At 43.8% G+C, this 19,702-nt stretch overlaps 1 protein-coding gene across 2 annotated transcripts in view; it reads left to right on the plus strand.

Moving 5' to 3' along the window:
* The window catches only part of olfm2a (olfactomedin 2a), an 87,812-nt gene extending 68,365 nt beyond the window's left edge, over positions 1-19,447 (plus strand). For both annotated transcript variants that reach the window (XM_014203918.2, XM_014203917.2), the window contains exons 3-6: positions 9,662-9,817; positions 11,282-11,501; positions 14,394-14,500; positions 18,231-19,447. In XM_014203918.2, coding sequence (XP_014059393.1) covers positions 9,662-9,817; positions 11,282-11,501; positions 14,394-14,500; positions 18,231-18,905 — 1,158 coding nt within the window. In that variant the 3' untranslated portion in view covers positions 18,906-19,447. The remainder of the gene's footprint in view (positions 1-9,661; positions 9,818-11,281; positions 11,502-14,393; positions 14,501-18,230) is intronic.
* The last annotated feature ends 255 nt before the right edge of the window (positions 19,448-19,702 follow it).

Here is a 19,702-nt window from a genome sequence, read left to right on the forward strand (position 1 = left end):
CAAAGTGACAGAGGTTTCAGTGGTTGTATTGTGGCTAATAATTTGGCTTGCTGAGACTTCTCATAGACACATCTCCAGCTCTACATACTAGACCACTGTAGCCTGGAGCCTGGCAGGAGGCAGTATTGAGTTAGGGCTGGTAAGGGAAGTCCATTGGTGGGAAAAGATAGAGGGAGAGGCGGAGGGAGGGAGAGAGCGCGAGAGAGAGGAAGGTCGACATTGATAGGGTGCTGAGAGAAGAGGAGGGCTGAGGTAAATTGAGATGCTGAATGGGCTGTGGAAGCCTCAGTGGATCAATGAGACACCTGAATTCTCTGATCTCATTCACACTGATAGCCATCTTTTCCCCTTCCTCTCACGCTGTGTGTCTCCTCCGCTCAGGTTTTTGACTGACACACACACTCATTTGTGCCCACACACACACTTTTTTGACAAATGCACAAACGTGTGTGTGGGCATGATGTGTGTGTGCGCTTGTAAGACAGCAGCTGTAAAGGACTACCGCTCCTATCTAATAAAGGCCAGACTAATGAGGACACCTGGGGTCAGTGGTTCTGTCTCTGAGCCGCCCGCCCAGCATACCATAGAGCCTAGCAGAGGAGGAGGAGGTGGGCTGAATGGAGCCACTCTGTCATCCAATATCACATCCTCTTTTAAAATGCACTAGACCTGATCCTCACCTCAGACAGCCAAGGATATGCTAACAATGTACCGTACAAAGTTCAAATCTATCCAGAGATTGTAAAATACCACATTAAAATGCCACAATATCTAGCATCATTTGTAAAGTTGTACAAATTCCATACCCATGGTCATGGTTAGGGCTGTTGCGGTGACCATATTTCTGCCACATCGGCAGTCATGAGTCACAGTAAAAATCCTTGTGACAGAACAGTTGAAAAATGTATCGCAAATAGAAATCAAAACTGGATCGTCTTTAGAGATAGATGGGAGGGGTTGAGGGTAGCTGAAGGATGGGAGTAAAAACAAACTATTGTAAAATATACTGTGTCCGTAAAATGTACATAGAATGTACAGTACCATTCAAAAGTTTGGACACACCTACATTTTTACATTTTTTTACCTACTCATTCCAGGGTTTTTCTATATTTTTACTATTTTCTACATTGTAGAATAAGACTTCAAAACTATGAAATAACACATACAGTGGGGCAAAAAAGTATTTAGTCAGCCACAAATTGTGCAAGTTCTCCTACTTAAAAAGATGAGAGAGGCCTGTAATTTTCATCATAGGTACACGTCAACTATGACAGACAAAATGAGAAAAGAAAATCCAGAAAATCACATTGTAGGATTTTTTATGAATTTATTTGCAAATTATGGTGGAAAATAAGTATTTGGTCACCTACAAACAAGCAAGATTTCTGGCTCTCACAGACCTGTAACTTCTTCTTTAAGAGGCTCCTCTGTCCTCAACTTGTTACCTGTATTAATGGCACCTGTTTGAACTTGTTATCAATATAAAAGACACCTGTCCACAACCTCAAACAGTCACACTCCAAACTCCACTATGGCCAAGACCAAAGAGCTGTCAAAGGACACCAGAAAGAATATTGTAGACCTGCACCAGGCTGGGAAGACTGAATCTGCAATAGGTAAGCAGCTTGGTTTGAAGAACTCAACTGTGGGAGCAATTATTAGGAAATGGAAGACATACAAGACCACTGATAATCTCCCTCGATCTGGGGCTCCACGCAAGATCTCACCCTGTGGGGTCAAAATGATCACAAGAACGGTGAGCAAAAATCCCAGAACCACACAGGGGGACCTAGTGAATGACCTGCAGAGAGCTGGGACCAAAGTAACAAAGCCTACCATCAGTAACACACTACGCCGCCAGGGAATCAAATCCTGCAGTGCCAGACGTGTCCCCCTGCTTAAGCCAGTACATGTCCAGGCCCGTCTGAAGTTTGCTAGAGAGCATTTGGATGATCCAGAAGAGGATTGGGAGAATGTCATATGGTCAGATTAAACCAAAAGATAACTTTTTGGTAAAAACTCAACTCGTCGTGTTTGGAGGACAAAGAATGCTGAGTTGCATCCAAAGAACACCATACCTACTGTGAAGCATGGGGGTGGAAACATCATGCTTTGGGGCTGTTTTTCTGCAAAGGGGCCAGGACGACTGAACCGTGTAAAGGAAAGAATGAATGGGGCCATGTATCGTGAGATTTTGAGTGAAAACTTCCTTCCATCAGCAAGGTCATTGAAGATGAAACGTGGCTGGGTCTTTCAGCATGACAATGATCCCAAACACACCGCTCGGGCAACGAAGGAGTGGCTTCGTAAGAAGCATTTCAAGGTCCTGGAGTGGCCTAGCCAGTCTCCAGATCTCAACCCCATAGAAAATCTTTGGAGGGAGTTGAAAGTCCGTGTTGCCCAGCGACAGCCCCAAAACATCACTGCTCTAGAGGAGATCTGCATGGAGGAATGGGCCAAAATACCAGCAACAGTGTGTGAAAACCTTGTGAAGACTTACAGAAAACGTTTGACCTGTGTCATTGCCAACAAAGGGTATATAACAAAGTATTGAGATAAACTTTTGTTATTGACCAAATACTTATTTTTCACCATAATTTGCAAATAAATTCATTAAAAATCCTACAATGTGATTTTCTGGATTTTTTTTCTCATTTTGTCTGTCATAGTTGAAGTGTACCTATGATGAAAATTACAGGCCTCTCTCATCTTTTTAAGTTGGAAAATTTGCACAATTTGTGGCTGACTAAATACTTTTTTGCCCCACTGTATGTAATCATGTAGTAGCCAAAAAAAGTGTTAAACCAAAATATATTTTATATTTGAGATTCTTTGCCTTGGTGACACCCTTTGCCTTGATGACAGCTTTGCACACTTTTGGCATTCTCTCAACCAGCTTCATGAGGTAGTCACCTGGAATGCATTTCAATTAACAGGTGTGCCTTGTTAATTGAAATACAATAATAATAATAATAATAATAATAATTATACGTGACTGCTGAGTCCTCTTATGCACTCTGGACATGCATTGGTACCCAACTCGCTAACTTGATCATCAGGTCCTAATGGCCTGGTACTCAGGGCTCTAACGACCATCAGGTCCTAATGACCTGGTACCCAGGGCTCTGTTGTTACCGTCAGGTCCTAATGGCCTGGTACTCAGGGCTCTGTTGTTACCTTCAGGTCCTAATGGCCTGGTACTCAGGGCTCTATTGTTACCGTCAGGTCCTAATGGCCTGGTACTCAGGGCTCTAACGACCATCAGGTCCTAATGGCCTGGTACTCAGGGCTCTATTGTTACCGTCAGGTCCTGATGGCCTGGTACTCAGGGCTCTGTTGTCCCTCTAACCACTAGCATCAATGCAAATGCATTCAAAAGTTACATCAAACACATGATCAAAACAGTCTCATGCTTTTAAAACTCACCTCACGTTGATTGATCAATTTGAAGAAAGAAGTTATGAACATTTGAACATCTTGGCCATGTTCTGTTATAATCTCCACCCGGCACAGCCAGAAGAGGACTGGCCACCCCTCATAGCCTTGTTCCTCTCTAGGTTTCTTCCTAGGTTTTGGCCTTTCTAGAGAGTTTTTCCTAGCCACCGTGCTTCTACACCTGCATTGCTTGCTGTTTGGGGTTTTAGGCTGGGTTTCTGTACAGCACTTTGAGATATCAGCTGATGTAAGAAGGGCTATATAAATACATTTGATTTGATTTGATTAGAACAGCAGGTTGAAACTGAGTGGACAACATGCTCATTCTGGATGTTGTTTCAAAGCCAAACACATCAAAATGGACTTCCTAAGGTGTTGATTCTTTCAAAACACCCATACTATTAGAGCTTGTGAATACCATAGGCCTATATATGAGCCCAAGCCCGGAAACAAAAACACTTAATTAAATTAACCATTGTTTCCGTTATACAATACATAGCCTATACTCCAAAATTCACCAAATTCTAGTTATCGTCTTTGAGTTTGGACTGTGGTATTATGCATACTCGATGGTCTAGTTACCTTATGCTACGCTCCAAAATGTATATCCATTAATCTGGGAGAGAATGTATAGGCCTAGGCGATGCTATTGGTTAATTGATTGTGCAGGGTGGCTTCCAGAGATAGCCTACAATTATAGTGAATTTGTATTTGATTTGGAATAGCCTAGTAATAGGGCCTTTTTTATATGTTCATAATGAATAGGCTGACACATTACCTTTAGATAGAGAATATCTCACCACAATGCGTTTCCATATCCTCCTCTCTCTCCTCATTCCTTCTATATGCAATCCTGTGTGAAAGCAGAGTTTTGATGGTTGCCACTAAAAAGAGGAGGATGAAAATATGATCACTAGATGAGAGAACAGCTGTGCAGCCTGAGGCAAATAACAAAGCTCAAGTTCTTTTTGCAACTTTCTCAGATCATCAATAGCCTATAGTCACATCATGCAGCCCATATTTGTTTTGATTTAAGACATTCTAAGGTTTGTATCATTCACAACTAAAGTTGCCAAATAACTCTAAATCTAGCATAGAAATCTACTGTAGCAAATTAGCATTTTTACGCTCAACATAGCCACATCATATGCCCACTCGCTCCTGGATGGTAAAAATATCCTTTCTATAAGTTCAATTATATTCTCCATACTATAAAATCATATATTATAAAATAATGACATGGGACTTACAGTTGAAGTCAGAATTTTACATACACTTAGGTTGGAGTCATTAAACCAACTTAGGTTGGAGTCATTAAACCACTCCACAAATTTCTTGTTAACAATCTATAGTTTTGGCAAGTCGGTTAGGGCATCTACTTTGTGCATAACACAAGTATTTTTTCCAACAATTGTTTACAGACAGATTACTTCACTTATAATTCACTGTATCACAATTCCAGTGGGTCAGAAGTTTGCATACACTAAGTTGACTGTGCCTTTAAACAGCTTGGAAAATTCAAGAAAATTATGTCATGGCTTTAGAAGCTTATGATAGGCCAATTGACATTATTTGAGTCAATTGGAGGTGTACCTGTGGATGTATTTCAAGGCCTACCTTCAAACTCAGTGCCTCTTTGCTTGATATCATGGGAAAATCAAAAGAAAGCAGCCAAGACCTCAGAAAAAAACATTGTAGACCTCCACAAGTCTGCTTCATCCTTGGGAGCAATTTTCAAATGCCTGAAGGTACCACGTTAATCTGTACAAACAATAGTACGCAAGTATAAACACCATGGGACCATGCAGTCGTCATACTGCTCAGGAAGGAGACGCGTTCTGTCTCCTAGAGATGAACGTACTTTGGTGAGAAAAGTGCAAATCAATCGCAGAACAACAGCAAAGGACCTTGTAAAGTTGCTGGAGGAAACGGGTACAAAAGTATCTATATCCACAGTAAAACGAGTCCTATATCGACATAACCTGAAAGGCCGTTGAGCAAGGAAGAAGCCACTGCTTCAAAACTGCCATAAAAAAGCCAGACTACGGTTTGCAACTGCACATGGGAACAAAGATCGTACTTTTTTGAGAAATGTCCTCTGGTCTGATGAAACAAAAATAGAAGTGTTTGGCCATAATGACCATTGTTATGTTTGTAGGAAAAAGGGGACGCTTGCAAGCTGAAGAACACCATCCCAATCGTGAAGCACGGGGGTGGCAGCATCATGTTGTGGGGGTGCTTTGCTGCAGGAGGGACTTTTGCACTTCACAAAATAGATGGCATCATGAGGAAGGAACATTATGTTGATATATTGAAGCAACATCTCAAGACATCAGTAAGGAAGTTAAAGCTTGGTCACAAATGGGTTTTCCATATGGACAATGACCCCAACCATACTTCCAAAGTTGTGGCAAAATGGCTTAAGGACAACAAAGTCAAGGTATTGGAGTGGCCATCACAAAGCCCTGACCTCAATCCTATAGAAACTTTGTGGGCAGAACTGAAAAAGTGTGTGCGAGCAAGGAGGCCTACAAAAAAGTTACACCAGCTCTGTCAGGAGGAATGGGACAAAATTCACCCAACTTATTGTGGGAAGCTTGTGGAAGGCTACCCGAAACGTTTGACCCAAGTTAAACAATTTAAAGGCAATGCTACCAAATACTAATTGAGTGTATGTAAACTTCTGACCCACTGGGAATGTGATGAAAGAAATAAAAGCTGAAATATATCATTCTCTCTACTATTATTCTGACATTTCACAATCTTAAAATAAAGTGGTGATCCTAACTGACCTAAGACAGGGAATTTTTACTAGGATTGAATGTCAGGAATTGTGAAAAACTAAGTTTAAATGTGTTTGGCTAAGGTGTATGTAAACTTCTGACTTCAACTGTATAAGCATATCTTGTCTGCTAAATGAACTAGCCTACAGTCTATGTCATGGCTACAGTCTATGTCATGGGCACACAGCAAAATAACATACAGTAGTCCAACTCATTTTCAGTTCTTCTGAAATACATTTTCTTCATATCATAGTGTTTCTTTAGCCCTGCCTAAAGTAATAGTGGATTTATTGTGATGGTGTAGATTAATTGTATTTATTAGACTTTTATGTTCCAAAGGCGCGCGCATCAGCGGCTTGTATGCAGCTTGTGTGCGTGGAGTCCTGGAGATTCTAAACACGTTTATGTTAATTAACTATCAATTATCGCCAGCCCTAGGCCCAGCCCGAATCTCGGTGTCCGCAGGTGACTGACTGACTGACTGACAGACAGACAGACAGACAGACAGACAGACAGACAGACAGACAGACAGACAGACAGACAGACAGACAGACAGACAGACAGACAGACAGACAGACAGACAGACAGACAGACAGACAGACTAACATTTAAACAGATAGACAGACAGACAATTAAACAGACTAACATTTAAACAGACAGACATTTAAACAGACTAACATTTAAACAGACCGACAGACTAACATTTAAACATACAGACATACAGACTAACATTTAAACAGACAGACAGACAAACATTTAAACAAACTAACATTTAAACAGACTAACAATAAAACGACTGATGTTTAAACAGACTAACATTTAAACAGACAGACAATTAAACAGACAGACAGACCAACTAATATTTAAACAGACTAACATTTAAACAGACAGACATTTAAACAGACAGACTAACATTTAAACAGACAGACATTTAAACAGAGAGACATTTAAACAGACAGACATTTAAACAGACAGACAATTAAATAGACTAACATTTAAACAGACAGACATTTAAACAGACAGACAATTAAACAGACTAACATTTAAACAGACTAACATTTAAACAGACAGACATTTATACAGACTAACATTTAAACAGACAGACATTTAAACAGACAGACATTTAAACAGCTTTTATCACCACCCTCAGTGTGATAAGAAAGAGATATGGAGCAGCATGACTCATTGTGCTGGACCGCCAGACAGCAGAGGCAGATTGGACAAGAACATGTATCTAAACCTGCCAGGAGAAGGAATATGGAACTAGCTAGCAGTCTGTGGTTAGCGTTAGCTAATGTTAGTGTTACCTCAAAGCCTCTCTGGGGATGGAGCTACCTTTCTGTCACACCTGCCAGGACACAGTGTGTCTACACACAGTCACACACAACCGGAGGTTTCATAATACACACTACATGACCAAAAGTATGTGAACACCTGCTCATTGAACATCTCATTCCAAAATCATGGGGATTAATATGGAGTTGGTCTCCCTTTTGCTGCTATAACAGCCTCCACTATTCTGGGAAGGCTTTCCAATGGATGTTGGACATTGTTGCAGGGACTTGCTTCCATTCAACCACAAGAGCATTAGTGAGGTCGGGCACTGATGTTGGGCGATTAGGCCTGGCTCGCAGTCGGTATTCCAATTCATCCCAAAGGTGTTCGAGGGGGTTGAGGTCAGGGCTCTGTGCAGGCCAGTCAAGTTCTTCCACACCGATCTCAACAAACCATTTCTTTATGGACCTCGCTTTATGCACGGGGGAATTGTCATGCTGAAACAGGAAAGGGTTTTCCCCAAACTGTTGCTACAAAGTTGGAAGCATAAAATCGTATAGATTCTAGAATATCATTGTATGTTTCTAGCATTAAGATTTCCCTTCACTGGAACTAAGGGGCCTAGCTACCATGAAATGCTACCATGAAAAAAAGCCCTGGATCACTATTCCTCCTCCACCAAACTTTACAGTTGGCGGTATGCATTGGGGCAGGTAGCATTCGCCTGGTATCCGCCAAACCCAGATTTGTCCGTCGGACTACCAGATGGTGAAGCGTGATGCATCACTCCAGAGAACAGGTGATCTTAGGCTTGTGTGGGGTTCCTCGGCCATGGAAACCCATTTCATGAAGCCCCCTGACGAACAGTTCTTGTGCTAATGTTGCTCCCAGAGGCAGTTTGGAACTCTGTAGTGAGTGTTGCAACCGAGGACAGACGATTTTATGCTTCTAGACATTTCCACTTCACAATAACAGCACTTACAGTTGAACGGCTCTAGCAGGACAGAAATCTGACGAACTGGCTTGTTGGAAAGGTGGCATCCTATGACGGTACCATGTTGAAAGTCACTGAGCTCTTCAGTAAGGCAATTCCACTGCCAATGTTTGTCTATGGAGATTGCTTGTCTATGTGCTCAGGTGTGGCTGAAATAACCGAATCCACTAATCACACTTTTGTATATATAGGGTAATTCATGTACAGTACATACTTTAATACACACATTGAATTAACTACAAACTCCATAATAATTCATGTACATAAATTAATACACAAATGAATATTTCATTCTGTTAATTAGTTGCATAAGGTTTAGCCAGTTGAACCCTGGCCAGTATGTGTGTGGGAGAATGGGTGTAGAGTGTGGGTGGAATAGATCAGTAGCAGAGTGTATTGTGAGTGGGTGGTTCCAGTGGGCGGATGTCCCAGTGGGTGGGCAGGACAGCTGGTGGGGAGAGGAGGAAGACACAACTAACTTCTGATAAGAGGAAGTGAAGGCAAAGTGCTGCTGGGAGTACGGCACAGCACACTCATTTTAATAAAAAGGAAAACACATGCCACTGAATAAACATGTCATTTTGTGTGTGTCTGACTGCGTGTCTGTCTGTGAGTCTGTGCGTCTGATTCCGTGTGGGTCTGACTCTAGCCCCGTTTATACATGGTGCTAACATGGGTCCGTCCTGATCTTGTCTACATACTGATTGTGCCCACATGTCCAGAAATGTGTCTACACAGGGTATTATAATGTGTCTGTTATCCGTTTGCATTGTCACAAGAGTTCCTGGTCCCTTCATTTATGCAAATTATTTCACAGCTATTCCTTCAAAATAATATTTATTTATTGTAAGACATATTGATGTAGTCAGTCAATGGTGCCACCTCTCAATGATTTTAGAGGGAGGAATAATGATGATTTAAATGGCTTCTTTGTACAGATGGGTCTGTACAAGATATCCAGACACAATGTGTGTTTGACTACCTCTGGAGTTGGGCAGGATGATCTGTGTCTTTTGAGTGTCTACACCTGTCCAAAAATGTGGGCTCAATCGGGAATGTGGACAAGATCAGGACAAAGGACTCAAGTTAGAACCAGGTATAAACGGGGCTTCTGTATCTATCTGTCTGTCTGTCTGTCTGTGCGTCTAACAGCATGTGTGTGTTTGACTGTCAGGTCCAGAACATCACCCAGTCCATGGAGTTGCTGGACCTGCGGACCAACAGGGACCTTCAGTATGTGAGGAACACAGAGAGCCTGATGAAGGCTGTAGACGTCAAGCTGAAGACTGCCTCAGACAACCCCCGAAGCCTCAACCCCAAGAGCTTACAGGTAACGCACATGGCATGCATGTGTCCATTCATCTGTCCTGAAAATCAATCACACAGGTTTCTACGTCAAGCATATTTCTAAACTATGTATGTGAACTTTCTGATAAGAACTTTCTATAGGAACATCCTGGACTGTAGCACAGGCTTTATAACGTATATTTACTACAGCTTCCTCTACATTACAACACATAATGACACACTAACACTCACATAGCTTATCTTCATCTGCTATTTCAGTGTAATTGAGTCATGTACAGGAGGCAATTTGAGCGCAATCTCTCCTGCATTATTAAAACCACACGACCAAGCGCAAGTGTTTCTCTCTCTGCCTGTTCTCAGTTAACAGCCATATATATTCACATTTATCTAATCCTTATCTTCCTACAAGCGGAATCTCAGGCTCCATTATCAGACTGTGTTTCTGTCTTGCTGTCAGCAGGGCCTTTTCACGAGTTTCTTACACTCTGCGGATATTAGATGGACCATAAAATGGTTTGATTAAAAGATGCTTTGATAAATTCTTAATGCATAAAGGCTGATTTACTGCTGGGACTCTGCACGGCAACAGGGATGGGCCTGGGGAATGGCCTTATGGTGTTTCTCTCTCTACACCTTTTATTATTAAAGTCACTGCAATGTTTACGAATCCCCCCCCCACATCCATCAACACGTCTTAATATCACTAGCATATGCCAAGTCCTGCAAATTCCAATAGCTTTCCAAATGTGAATAAATACTCATTCACAATCCAATGGGTCGAGAAAAAAAAAATGCATAAGTGTAAAAGCTGCATTTGACTTTCTGTGAGACAGCCTGATGAATGTGTGGAGCTCAATGTCGCCGATGGCATGGCACGGGAGATTAACGAGAGGGAATTTTCGCGGGGCGAACGGGGGAAAATGAGATTTATAATGTGGCGCTGTGGGGCTGAGAGCTGCTCCATCAACAGATTTACGATAAACCTTAACAAGGAGAAAACAGCCCCCCCTGTGGTGGACTAGTTTTATTGATGTGCCTGCTGCTCCTAACAGCCTCACAGCACAGGACAGCATTGACGCACCATAGCAGGCTACCTCAGGCTGCCTCTCCTCTCCTGCTGCCCCTTCATCGATACACCACCGGCCTATGAGAAATCAGCCCCACCAACTCCCTGACAGCAGATCAGTCATAGATGTGGAGCTGAGGCTAGGATAGGCTAGATGGCGTAGGTCCCCAGAGGAGGAAGAATGCATTGGAGAATGAAACAATAGAGTCCAGGATCAACAGTGTGTATGAAAACACATTTGTGGATTCGTCATGAGAACGGCAACTAGTTCTGGCATTGGAATGCAGTCCGTACCATCACCCTTCTGTTTGCTTTGTGTGTGGCTCCTCTCTCTCACTCCCCTTTCTACTGTTTTTCCTCTTTCTGAATCTAATCTTCCTCTTTGTCACCCCTCTCTCCCTCTCTCCATCCAACCTGCAGGATTTGAAGGACAAGGTGACCCAGCTGCTCCCCCTACTGCCGGTGTTGGAGCAGTACAAGACGGACGCCCGTCAGATCAGCCGGGTGAGGGAGGAGGTGAGGAACCTGTCGCTGGTACTCATGGCCATCCAGGAGGAGATGGGAGCCTACGACTACGAGGAGCTGAGACACAGGGTCCTGCTGCTGGAGACCAGGCTCCACTCCTGCATGCAGAAACTAGGTGAGGAGAGAGGAGGGTGTGTGGTTGGGTGGTATCTGTGGAGACCCATAAATATCCATAAAGGTAAAGATCCAGGAGGACATTATACTGATAGAAAGATGCTGACATCCCAACAGCATTGAATGTCTTCTGGCTTGGCATGGACTACTCTACTATAACTGGCTAGAGGTAGTCTTCATGTACATAATACTGTGAGGGCTATTCACATTGACTAGGCAATGTAAGAAAAACCCTAATACAGATCATTTGTAATATTTTCATACTAAATGTATTTGTTCACAACCTGAGATGCTGTTGGATTTAAAATAAAGGACTTACTGTTTCTCTCAATGAATAGTCAAGCAGTGCTCTCTGAAAACACTTGTAATAGGAGTGTTATGCCACCTCTCCACCAGAGTACTTTTACGATCAATTTAATCCAACACACTGATGATACACTATCACTAAGAGCAATGTGAAGTGTAGCTACGGTAGCTGAGACACAGGCTATTAATGGTCAACGTTCTAATGATGTTTATGTTCAGTACTAGTATTAAGCTGGATACATTATCCAATAATGGCCTAGAGATGCCCAGATAAATGATCCAGTAATGGCCTAGAGATGCCCAGATAAATGATCCAGTAATGGCCTAGAGATGCCCAGATAAATGATCCAGTAATGGCCTAGAGATGCCCAGATAAATGATCCAGTAATGGCCTAGAGATGCCCAGATAAATGATCCAGTAATGGCCTAGAGATGCCCAGATAAATGATCCAGTAATGGCCTAGAGATGCCCAGATAAATGATCCAGTAATGGCCTAGAGATGCCCAGATAAATGATCCAGTAATGGCCTAGAGATGCCCAGATAAATGATCCAGTAATGGCCTAGAGATGCCCAGATAAATTATCCAGTAATGGCCTAGAGATGCCCAGATAAATGATCCAGTTATGGCCTAGAGATGCCCAGATAAATGATCCAGTAATGGCCTAGAGATGTCCAGATAAATGATCCAGTAATGGCCTAGAGATGCCCAGATAAATGATCCAGTTATGGCCTAGAGATGTCCAGATAAATTATCCAGTAATGGTCTAGAGATGCCCAGATAAATGATCATGCTCATGTAATATGTGGAGCTAAACTGATGATTTAACAGAATCCTGTATATATAAACTGATGATTTAACAGAATCCTATATATATAAACTGATGATTTAACAGAATCCTGTATATATAAACTGATGATTTAACAGAATCCTGTATATATAAACTGATGATTTAACAGAATCCTGTATATATAAACTGATGATTTAACAGAATCCTATATATATATAAACTGATGATTTAACAGAATCCTGTATATATAAACTGATGATTTAACAGAATCCTGTATATATAAACTGATGATTTAACAGAATCCTGTATATATAAACTGATGATTTAACAGAATCCTGTATATATAAACTGATGATTTAACAGAATCCTGTATATATCAAATCAAATCAAAATCAAATCAAATGTATTTATATAGCCCTTCGTACATCAGCTGATATCTCAAAGTGCTGTACAGAAACCCAGCCTAAAACCCCAAACAGCAAGCAATGCATGTGAAAGAAGTACGGTGGCTAGGAAAAACTCCCTAGGAAAAACTCCCTAGAAAGGCCAAAAACCTAGGAAGAAACCTAGAGAGGAACCAGGCTATGAGGGGTGGCCAGTCCTCTTCTGGCTGTGCCGGGTGGATATTATAACAGAACATGGTCAAGATGTTAAAATGTTCATAAATGACCAGCATGGTCAAATAATAATAATCATAGTAGTTGTCGAGGGTGCAACAAGCACGTCCGGTGAACAGGTCAGGGTTCCATAGCCGCAGGCAGAACAGTTGAAACTGGAGCAGCAGCATGGCCAGGTGGACTGGGGACAGCAAGGAGTCATCATGCCAGGTAGTCCTGAGGCATGGTCCTAGGGCTCAGGTCCTCTGAGAGAAAGAAAGAAAGAGAGAAAGAAAGAAAGAGAGAATTAGAGAGAGCATATTTAAATTCACACAGGACACCGGATAAGACAAGAGAAATACTCCAGATGTAACAGACTGACCCTAGCCCCCCGACACATAAACTACTGCAGCATAAATACTGGAGGCTGAGACAGGAGGGATCAGAAGACACTGTGGCCCCATCCGATGATACCCCCGGACAGGGCCAAACAGACAGGATATAACCCCACCCACTTTGCCAAAGCACAGCCCCCACACCACTAGAGGGATGTCTCCAACCACCAACTTACCGTCTAAGACAAGGCCGAGTATAGCCCACAAATATAAAACTGATGATTTAACAGAATCCTGTATATATAAACTGATGATTTAACAGAATCCTGTATATATAAACTGATGATTTAACAGAATCCTGTATATATAAACTGATGATTTAACTGAATCCTGTATATATAAACTGATGATTTAACAGAATCCTGTATATATAAACTGATGATTTAACAGAATCCTATATAAACTGATGATTTAACAGAATCCTATATAAACTGATGATTTAACTGAATCCTGTATATATAAACTGATGATTTAACTGAATCCTGTATATATAAACTGATGATTTAACAGAATCCTGTATATATAAACTGATGATTTAACAGAATCCTATATAAACTGATGATTTAACTGAATCCTGTATATATAAACTGATGATTTAACAGAATCCTGTATATATAAACTGATGATTTAACAGAATCCTGTATATATAAACTGATGATTTAACAGAAAAAGGGATTGCAGCTGAAATGTTGCCTTTAGCCGTTTAATATTTCACGATATTCTGTGTGTGTGTGTGTGTGTGTGTGTGTGTGTGTGTGTGTGTGTGTGTGTGTGTGTGTGTGTGTGTGTGTGTGTGTGTGTCGCAGGCTGTGGGAAGTTGACCGGCGTCAGTAACCCCATCACCATCCGTGCATCAGGGTCAAGGTTCGGCTCCTGGATGACTGACACCATGATCCCTAGTTCAGACAACCGGGTAAGTTTTCCACATGAGCGCATGCACGAACACACACGTTGCTTTTACTACCCTTGTGGGGACCAAAACATTGATTCCCATTCAAAATCCTATTTACTCTAACCCCTAAACCCCAACCCTTAACCTAACCTTAACCCTTACCTTAACCCCTAACCCAAACCTTAAAACTAAACCTAACCCTAACCGTAATTATAACCCTAATTGTAACCCTAAACCTAATCCTTAAGCCTAAAGCCCTTTTCCTTGTGGGGACTGGCAGAATGTCCCCACTCAGAATTGTCCTTGTTTTACTATCCTTGTGAGGTCTTCTGGTCACCAGAAGGATAGTAAAAACCAAATCACACACACACACTGACCCCTGACCCCCAAAACAGAGTTTATCACATGGCTTAGACTACAGCGCCACAGGACCCTCACAGGGGGTTGGTTGTACGCTGTAATGCTACTTTGGTGACGGACTATTTTGCCTACAGTCTGTCAGAGTCCTGAGAGTCACTGAGAGCTGAGTCACTGATGGATGTCAGCCCTCCCTCCTCTCTCTCTCCCTCCCTCCCTCCCTCCCTCCTGTCCCATCCCGTCACAGCCACAGTACGCCTGCTGATTAATCATTCTGTCATGGGGGAAGAAATGAACGAGTTGTTTAAGCAGACGTTTCTCCAATCACCTGGGTAATTACCAGCAGTGTGACTGCCAGCCGAGCTGCAGAGCTGCAGAGCAGCAGAGCAGCAGAGACTGAGACAAGGCTGTGAGCCTGGACACAGATGATATAGTAATGGGTTTTCCTAATTGGAGATGACATGTGGTCGCACGTTAACAAGACCCTCTGGTGTAGAGTGGAGAAGAGAGGATAGGAGAGGAGGACAGGGGGAGAGGAGAGGGAGGACAGGGGGAGAGGAGAGGGAGGACAGGGGGAGAGGAGAGGGAGGACAGGGAGTGGTAGAAGGGAAGAGGAGAGGAGAGGGGGTGGCAGAAGGGAAGAGGAGAGGAGAGGGGGTGGTAGAAGGGAAGAGGAGAGGAAGAAAAGGTGGAAGAGGAGGGAGGAGGAAGAGGGGGGATGCGTGGAGGGGGAGAGGAATGGAGGATAGAAGAAATGAGGGAAGAGAGAGATGAGGGGAGGAGAGGGCAGACGTTTCGTTCCGTGGGGGAAAAATGAAGATGGCCTTTCTCATCTAAACACTGTCATCATGTCCCAGACTAAATAGATGGAATGTTGTGTTGTGTTGTAGGTCATCGTCTCCCCCATGCAGACTACTGTGTTTAATGATCACGTTGCTCACTGACATCACATTAGAATTCATATCAGACACTGATCCTATAGCCCATATACATCCAAGGAGTATCACATTAACGCCCATATCCATCACTGTGATCACATTTGGGAGCCGAAATGTCATTGGCTCCTGAGAGTGAAATGTCATTTGCGCCATTCTGCCTCCCAAATGCTACACGACAAAAGAACTCTCTCCCAGACATGCCTGTCTGCCTGTGCGTGTCCCAACTAGGGCTCAAGCAAAGCCCCTCCATGCTCTAGGGACTCGTTTAACAGTGAAAACGGGAAATAATACTTCATGCTCCATAATCTTCCCTCCTCCATAATTCAGCTGCTATTCCAGCACCACCCCGGCTCCTGTCCTCCTGTCCTCCTGTCCTCCTGTCCCCCCTCCCTCCCTCCCTCCCTCCCTCCCTCCCTCCCTCCCTCCCTCCCTCCCTCCCTCCCTCCCTCCCTCCCTCCCTCCCTCCGGGGATCAGTCTGAAACAAGTGGGTAGGACCTAAATCCTTGCCTGATACATTAAGAGAAAAAAGTACATATGTGAGCTGACTGTGGTTTAATTGAATCAATTAATAGTGGAGAGGCCAGGGGATGAGTGGAGATTGGGTCATGGAGTGGGCTGATCTGTCAATGTCCTGATCCAGTCATTCTCAGTAGAGAGAGAAAAGAGAGAAAGAGATGCTAACAGAATTGATTTTCTGTAAGTGTGGACTGGAAAAGGGCAGAGAGCAGAGAGCAGTGTGGCTGGCTGGGCTGACTGCAGAGCAGAGAATACAGACACACACACACACACACACACGGTCATGTATAGCTAACATTGTGGGGACACACAATTCAGTCCCATTCAAAATCTTGTTTTCCCTAACCCCTAACCCTAACCCTAACCGTATTCTTACCCTTCCCTAACCCTAACCTTAATCCTAACCCTAAAGCCCTAGCTCCTAACCATAACCCTAAACCTAACCTTAGTTCCTAACCCTAAAACTAACCCTAGCTCCTAACCCTAACCCTTAACGTAATTCTAACACTAACACTAATTATACCCTTAACCTTAAACCCCCTAGAAATAGCATTTGACCTTGTGGGGACAAAAAAAAAAATGTATTTTTTTGGTTTTGTTTACTATTCTTGTGGGGACTTCTGAATAGTTAAACATGTCCACACACACACACACACACACACACACACACACACACACACACACACACACACACACACACACACACACACACACACACACACACACACAGGAGATCAATAGCACTGTACGCACTGCACGTACACCACACAAACACACTCACACACCTACGCACACTCGTATGAACACACATACACTTTGCTCAGGGCACCGCCGTAGGCAGGTTATCCAAGAAGAAAGACCACACTGACACTCCATGCCTGAAGATCAGACACCTCTGATGTAATGGAGCACAACGTTATCACTATGTTTACACCCTCTCTCTCTCTCTCTCTCTCTCTCTCTCTCTCTCTCTCTCTCTCTCTCTCTCTCTCTCTCTCTCTCTCTCTCTCTCTCTCTCTCTCTCTCTCTCTCTCTCTCTCTCTCCCTCTCTCTCTCTCTCTCTCTCTCTCTCTCTCTCTCTCTCTCTCTCTCTCTCTCTCTCTCTCTCTCTCTCTCTCTCTCTCTCTCTCTCTCCCTCTCTCCCTCTCTTTCTGTCTCTCTCTCTCTCTCTGTCTCTCCCTCTCTTTCTGTCTCTCTCTCTGTCTCTCCCTCTCTTTCTGTCTCTCTCTCTCTCTCTCTCTCTCTCTCTCTCTCGCTCTGTCTCTCTCTCTCCCTCTCTCTGTCTCTCCCTCTCTCTGTCTCTCCCTCTCTCTCTCTCTCTCTCTCTCTAACACACACTCTCTCACTCACTCTCTCTCTCTGTCTCTCCCTCTCTCTGTCTCTCCCTCTCTCTCTCTCTCTCTCTCTCTCTCTCTAACACACACTCTCTCACTCACTCTCTCTCTCTGTCTCTCTCTCTCTCTGTCTTTCTCTCTCTCTCTCTCTCTCTCTCTCTCTCTCTCTCTCTCTCTCTCTCTCTCTCTATCTCTCTCTCTCTCTCTCTCTCGCTCTCTCTCTCTGGCTCTGTCTCTCTCTCTCCCTTTCTCTCTGTCTCTCCCTCTCTCTGTCTCTCCCTCTCTCTGTCTCGCCCTCTCTCTCTCTCTCTCTCTAACACACACTCTCTCACTCACTCTGTCGCTCTCTCTCTCTGTCTCTCTCTGTCTCTCCCTCTCTCTCTGTCTCTCCCTCTCTCTCTCCCTCTCTCTCTCTCTCTCTCCCTCTCTCTCTCACTCTCTCTCACACTCTCTCTCTCTGTCTCTCTCGCTCTCTCTCTCTCTCTCTCTCTCTCTCTGTCTCTCCCTCTCTCCCTCTCTCTCTCTCTCTCTCTCTCACTCTCTCACTCTCTCACTCTCTCTCACACTCTCTCTCTCACTCTCACTCTCTCTCTCTCACTCTCTAGGTGTGGTCCATGGACGGCTACTTTAAAGGTCGTCGTGTCCTGGAGTACCGCACCCTAAACGACTTCATGAAAGGCCAGAACTTCGTTCAGCACCTGCTGCCCCACCCCTGGGCGGGGACCGGCCACGTGGTCTACAACGGCTCCCTGTACTACAACAAGTACCAGAGCAACATCATCATCAAGTACCACTTCAGGTCCCGCAGTGTTCTGGTGCAGCGCAGTCTCAGTGGGGCCGGCTACAACAACACCTTCCCCTACTCCTGGGGAGGCTCCTCAGACATCGACCTGATGGCAGACGAGAACGGCCTGTGGGCCGTCTACACCACCATCCCCAACGCCGGCAACATCGTCATCAGCCGCCTGGAGCCGCAGAGCCTGGAGGTGCTGCAGACGTGGGACACAGGGTTCCCCAAGCGCAGCGCCGGAGAGTCTTTCATGATCTGTAGCACGCTGTACGTCACCAACTCCCACCTGGCCGGGGCTAAGATCTACTTCGCCTACTACACCAACTCCTCTAGCTACGAATACACAGACATCCCCTTCCACAACCAGTACTCCCACATCTCCATGATGGACTATAACCCCAGGGAGAGGGTGCTGTACACCTGGAACAACGGACACCAGGTGCTCTACAACGTCACTCTGTTCCAGGTCATTAAGACCGCTGGGGACTAGAGACACCAGGGGTGGCTGGTGTCACTTTACATCGGAGGACGGGCCTATTGTAATGGTCGGAATGGAATGAATGGAACAATATCAAACAAGCCTTCCATTGATTCCATTCCAGTCATTGCTATGAGCCGTCCTCCGTTCACAAGCCTCCAGAGACGCTCAGAGCTAGCCTGGTCTCGGGTCTGTTGTGCTGTCTTGACAACGCCTAGTGTGACGATGACCATATGTGTTGGAAAGATAGCACAGATCTGGGACCAGGCTAACCCAGAGGCAGAGTCAGACCGAACACACAACAAAACTATAATGCTGTTATGGGGGGGGGAGGATGGGCAGGCAGACAGATGGACGGAAGGAGGCTTGGACTTTTTTAAAGCATTTCAATCTTCTTCATCGACTGCTGTTATTCATTCCGAAAAAATACAGTCCGACAGCAAGGCCAGTAAATATATAAATATATACAGACGTTCTGATTTTCTTTTCTGTGATGAGTAAGCATGGTTCTTTTTATTTGTGATGAGAAATAAATATCAACCTTTACCATTTAAGACTTTGTACTTTATTGTGGCTCCCGCCTCTTTAGTAGAGTACGTCCACCATTATTCTCTCTGAGGGCTGAAATAGCTTATTTCTTTATTGATTTTCATTATGAAAATACCATGTCCATCTTTAGCTCTCACTACCTGAAGATCTCAAAGTTTCAATACAGACACAATCTTGTTGTTTCCCAGGTGATCTGTCTGTGAAAGAACAAGAGTGGTCATAAACAGTATGGATGAAAAGGAAAGAGGTGTGAAGGGATT

Source organism: Salmo salar, chromosome ssa06 (genome assembly GCF_905237065.1).
Source record: "Salmo salar chromosome ssa06, Ssal_v3.1, whole genome shotgun sequence".
NCBI lineage: Eukaryota > Metazoa > Chordata > Actinopteri > Salmoniformes > Salmonidae > Salmo > Salmo salar.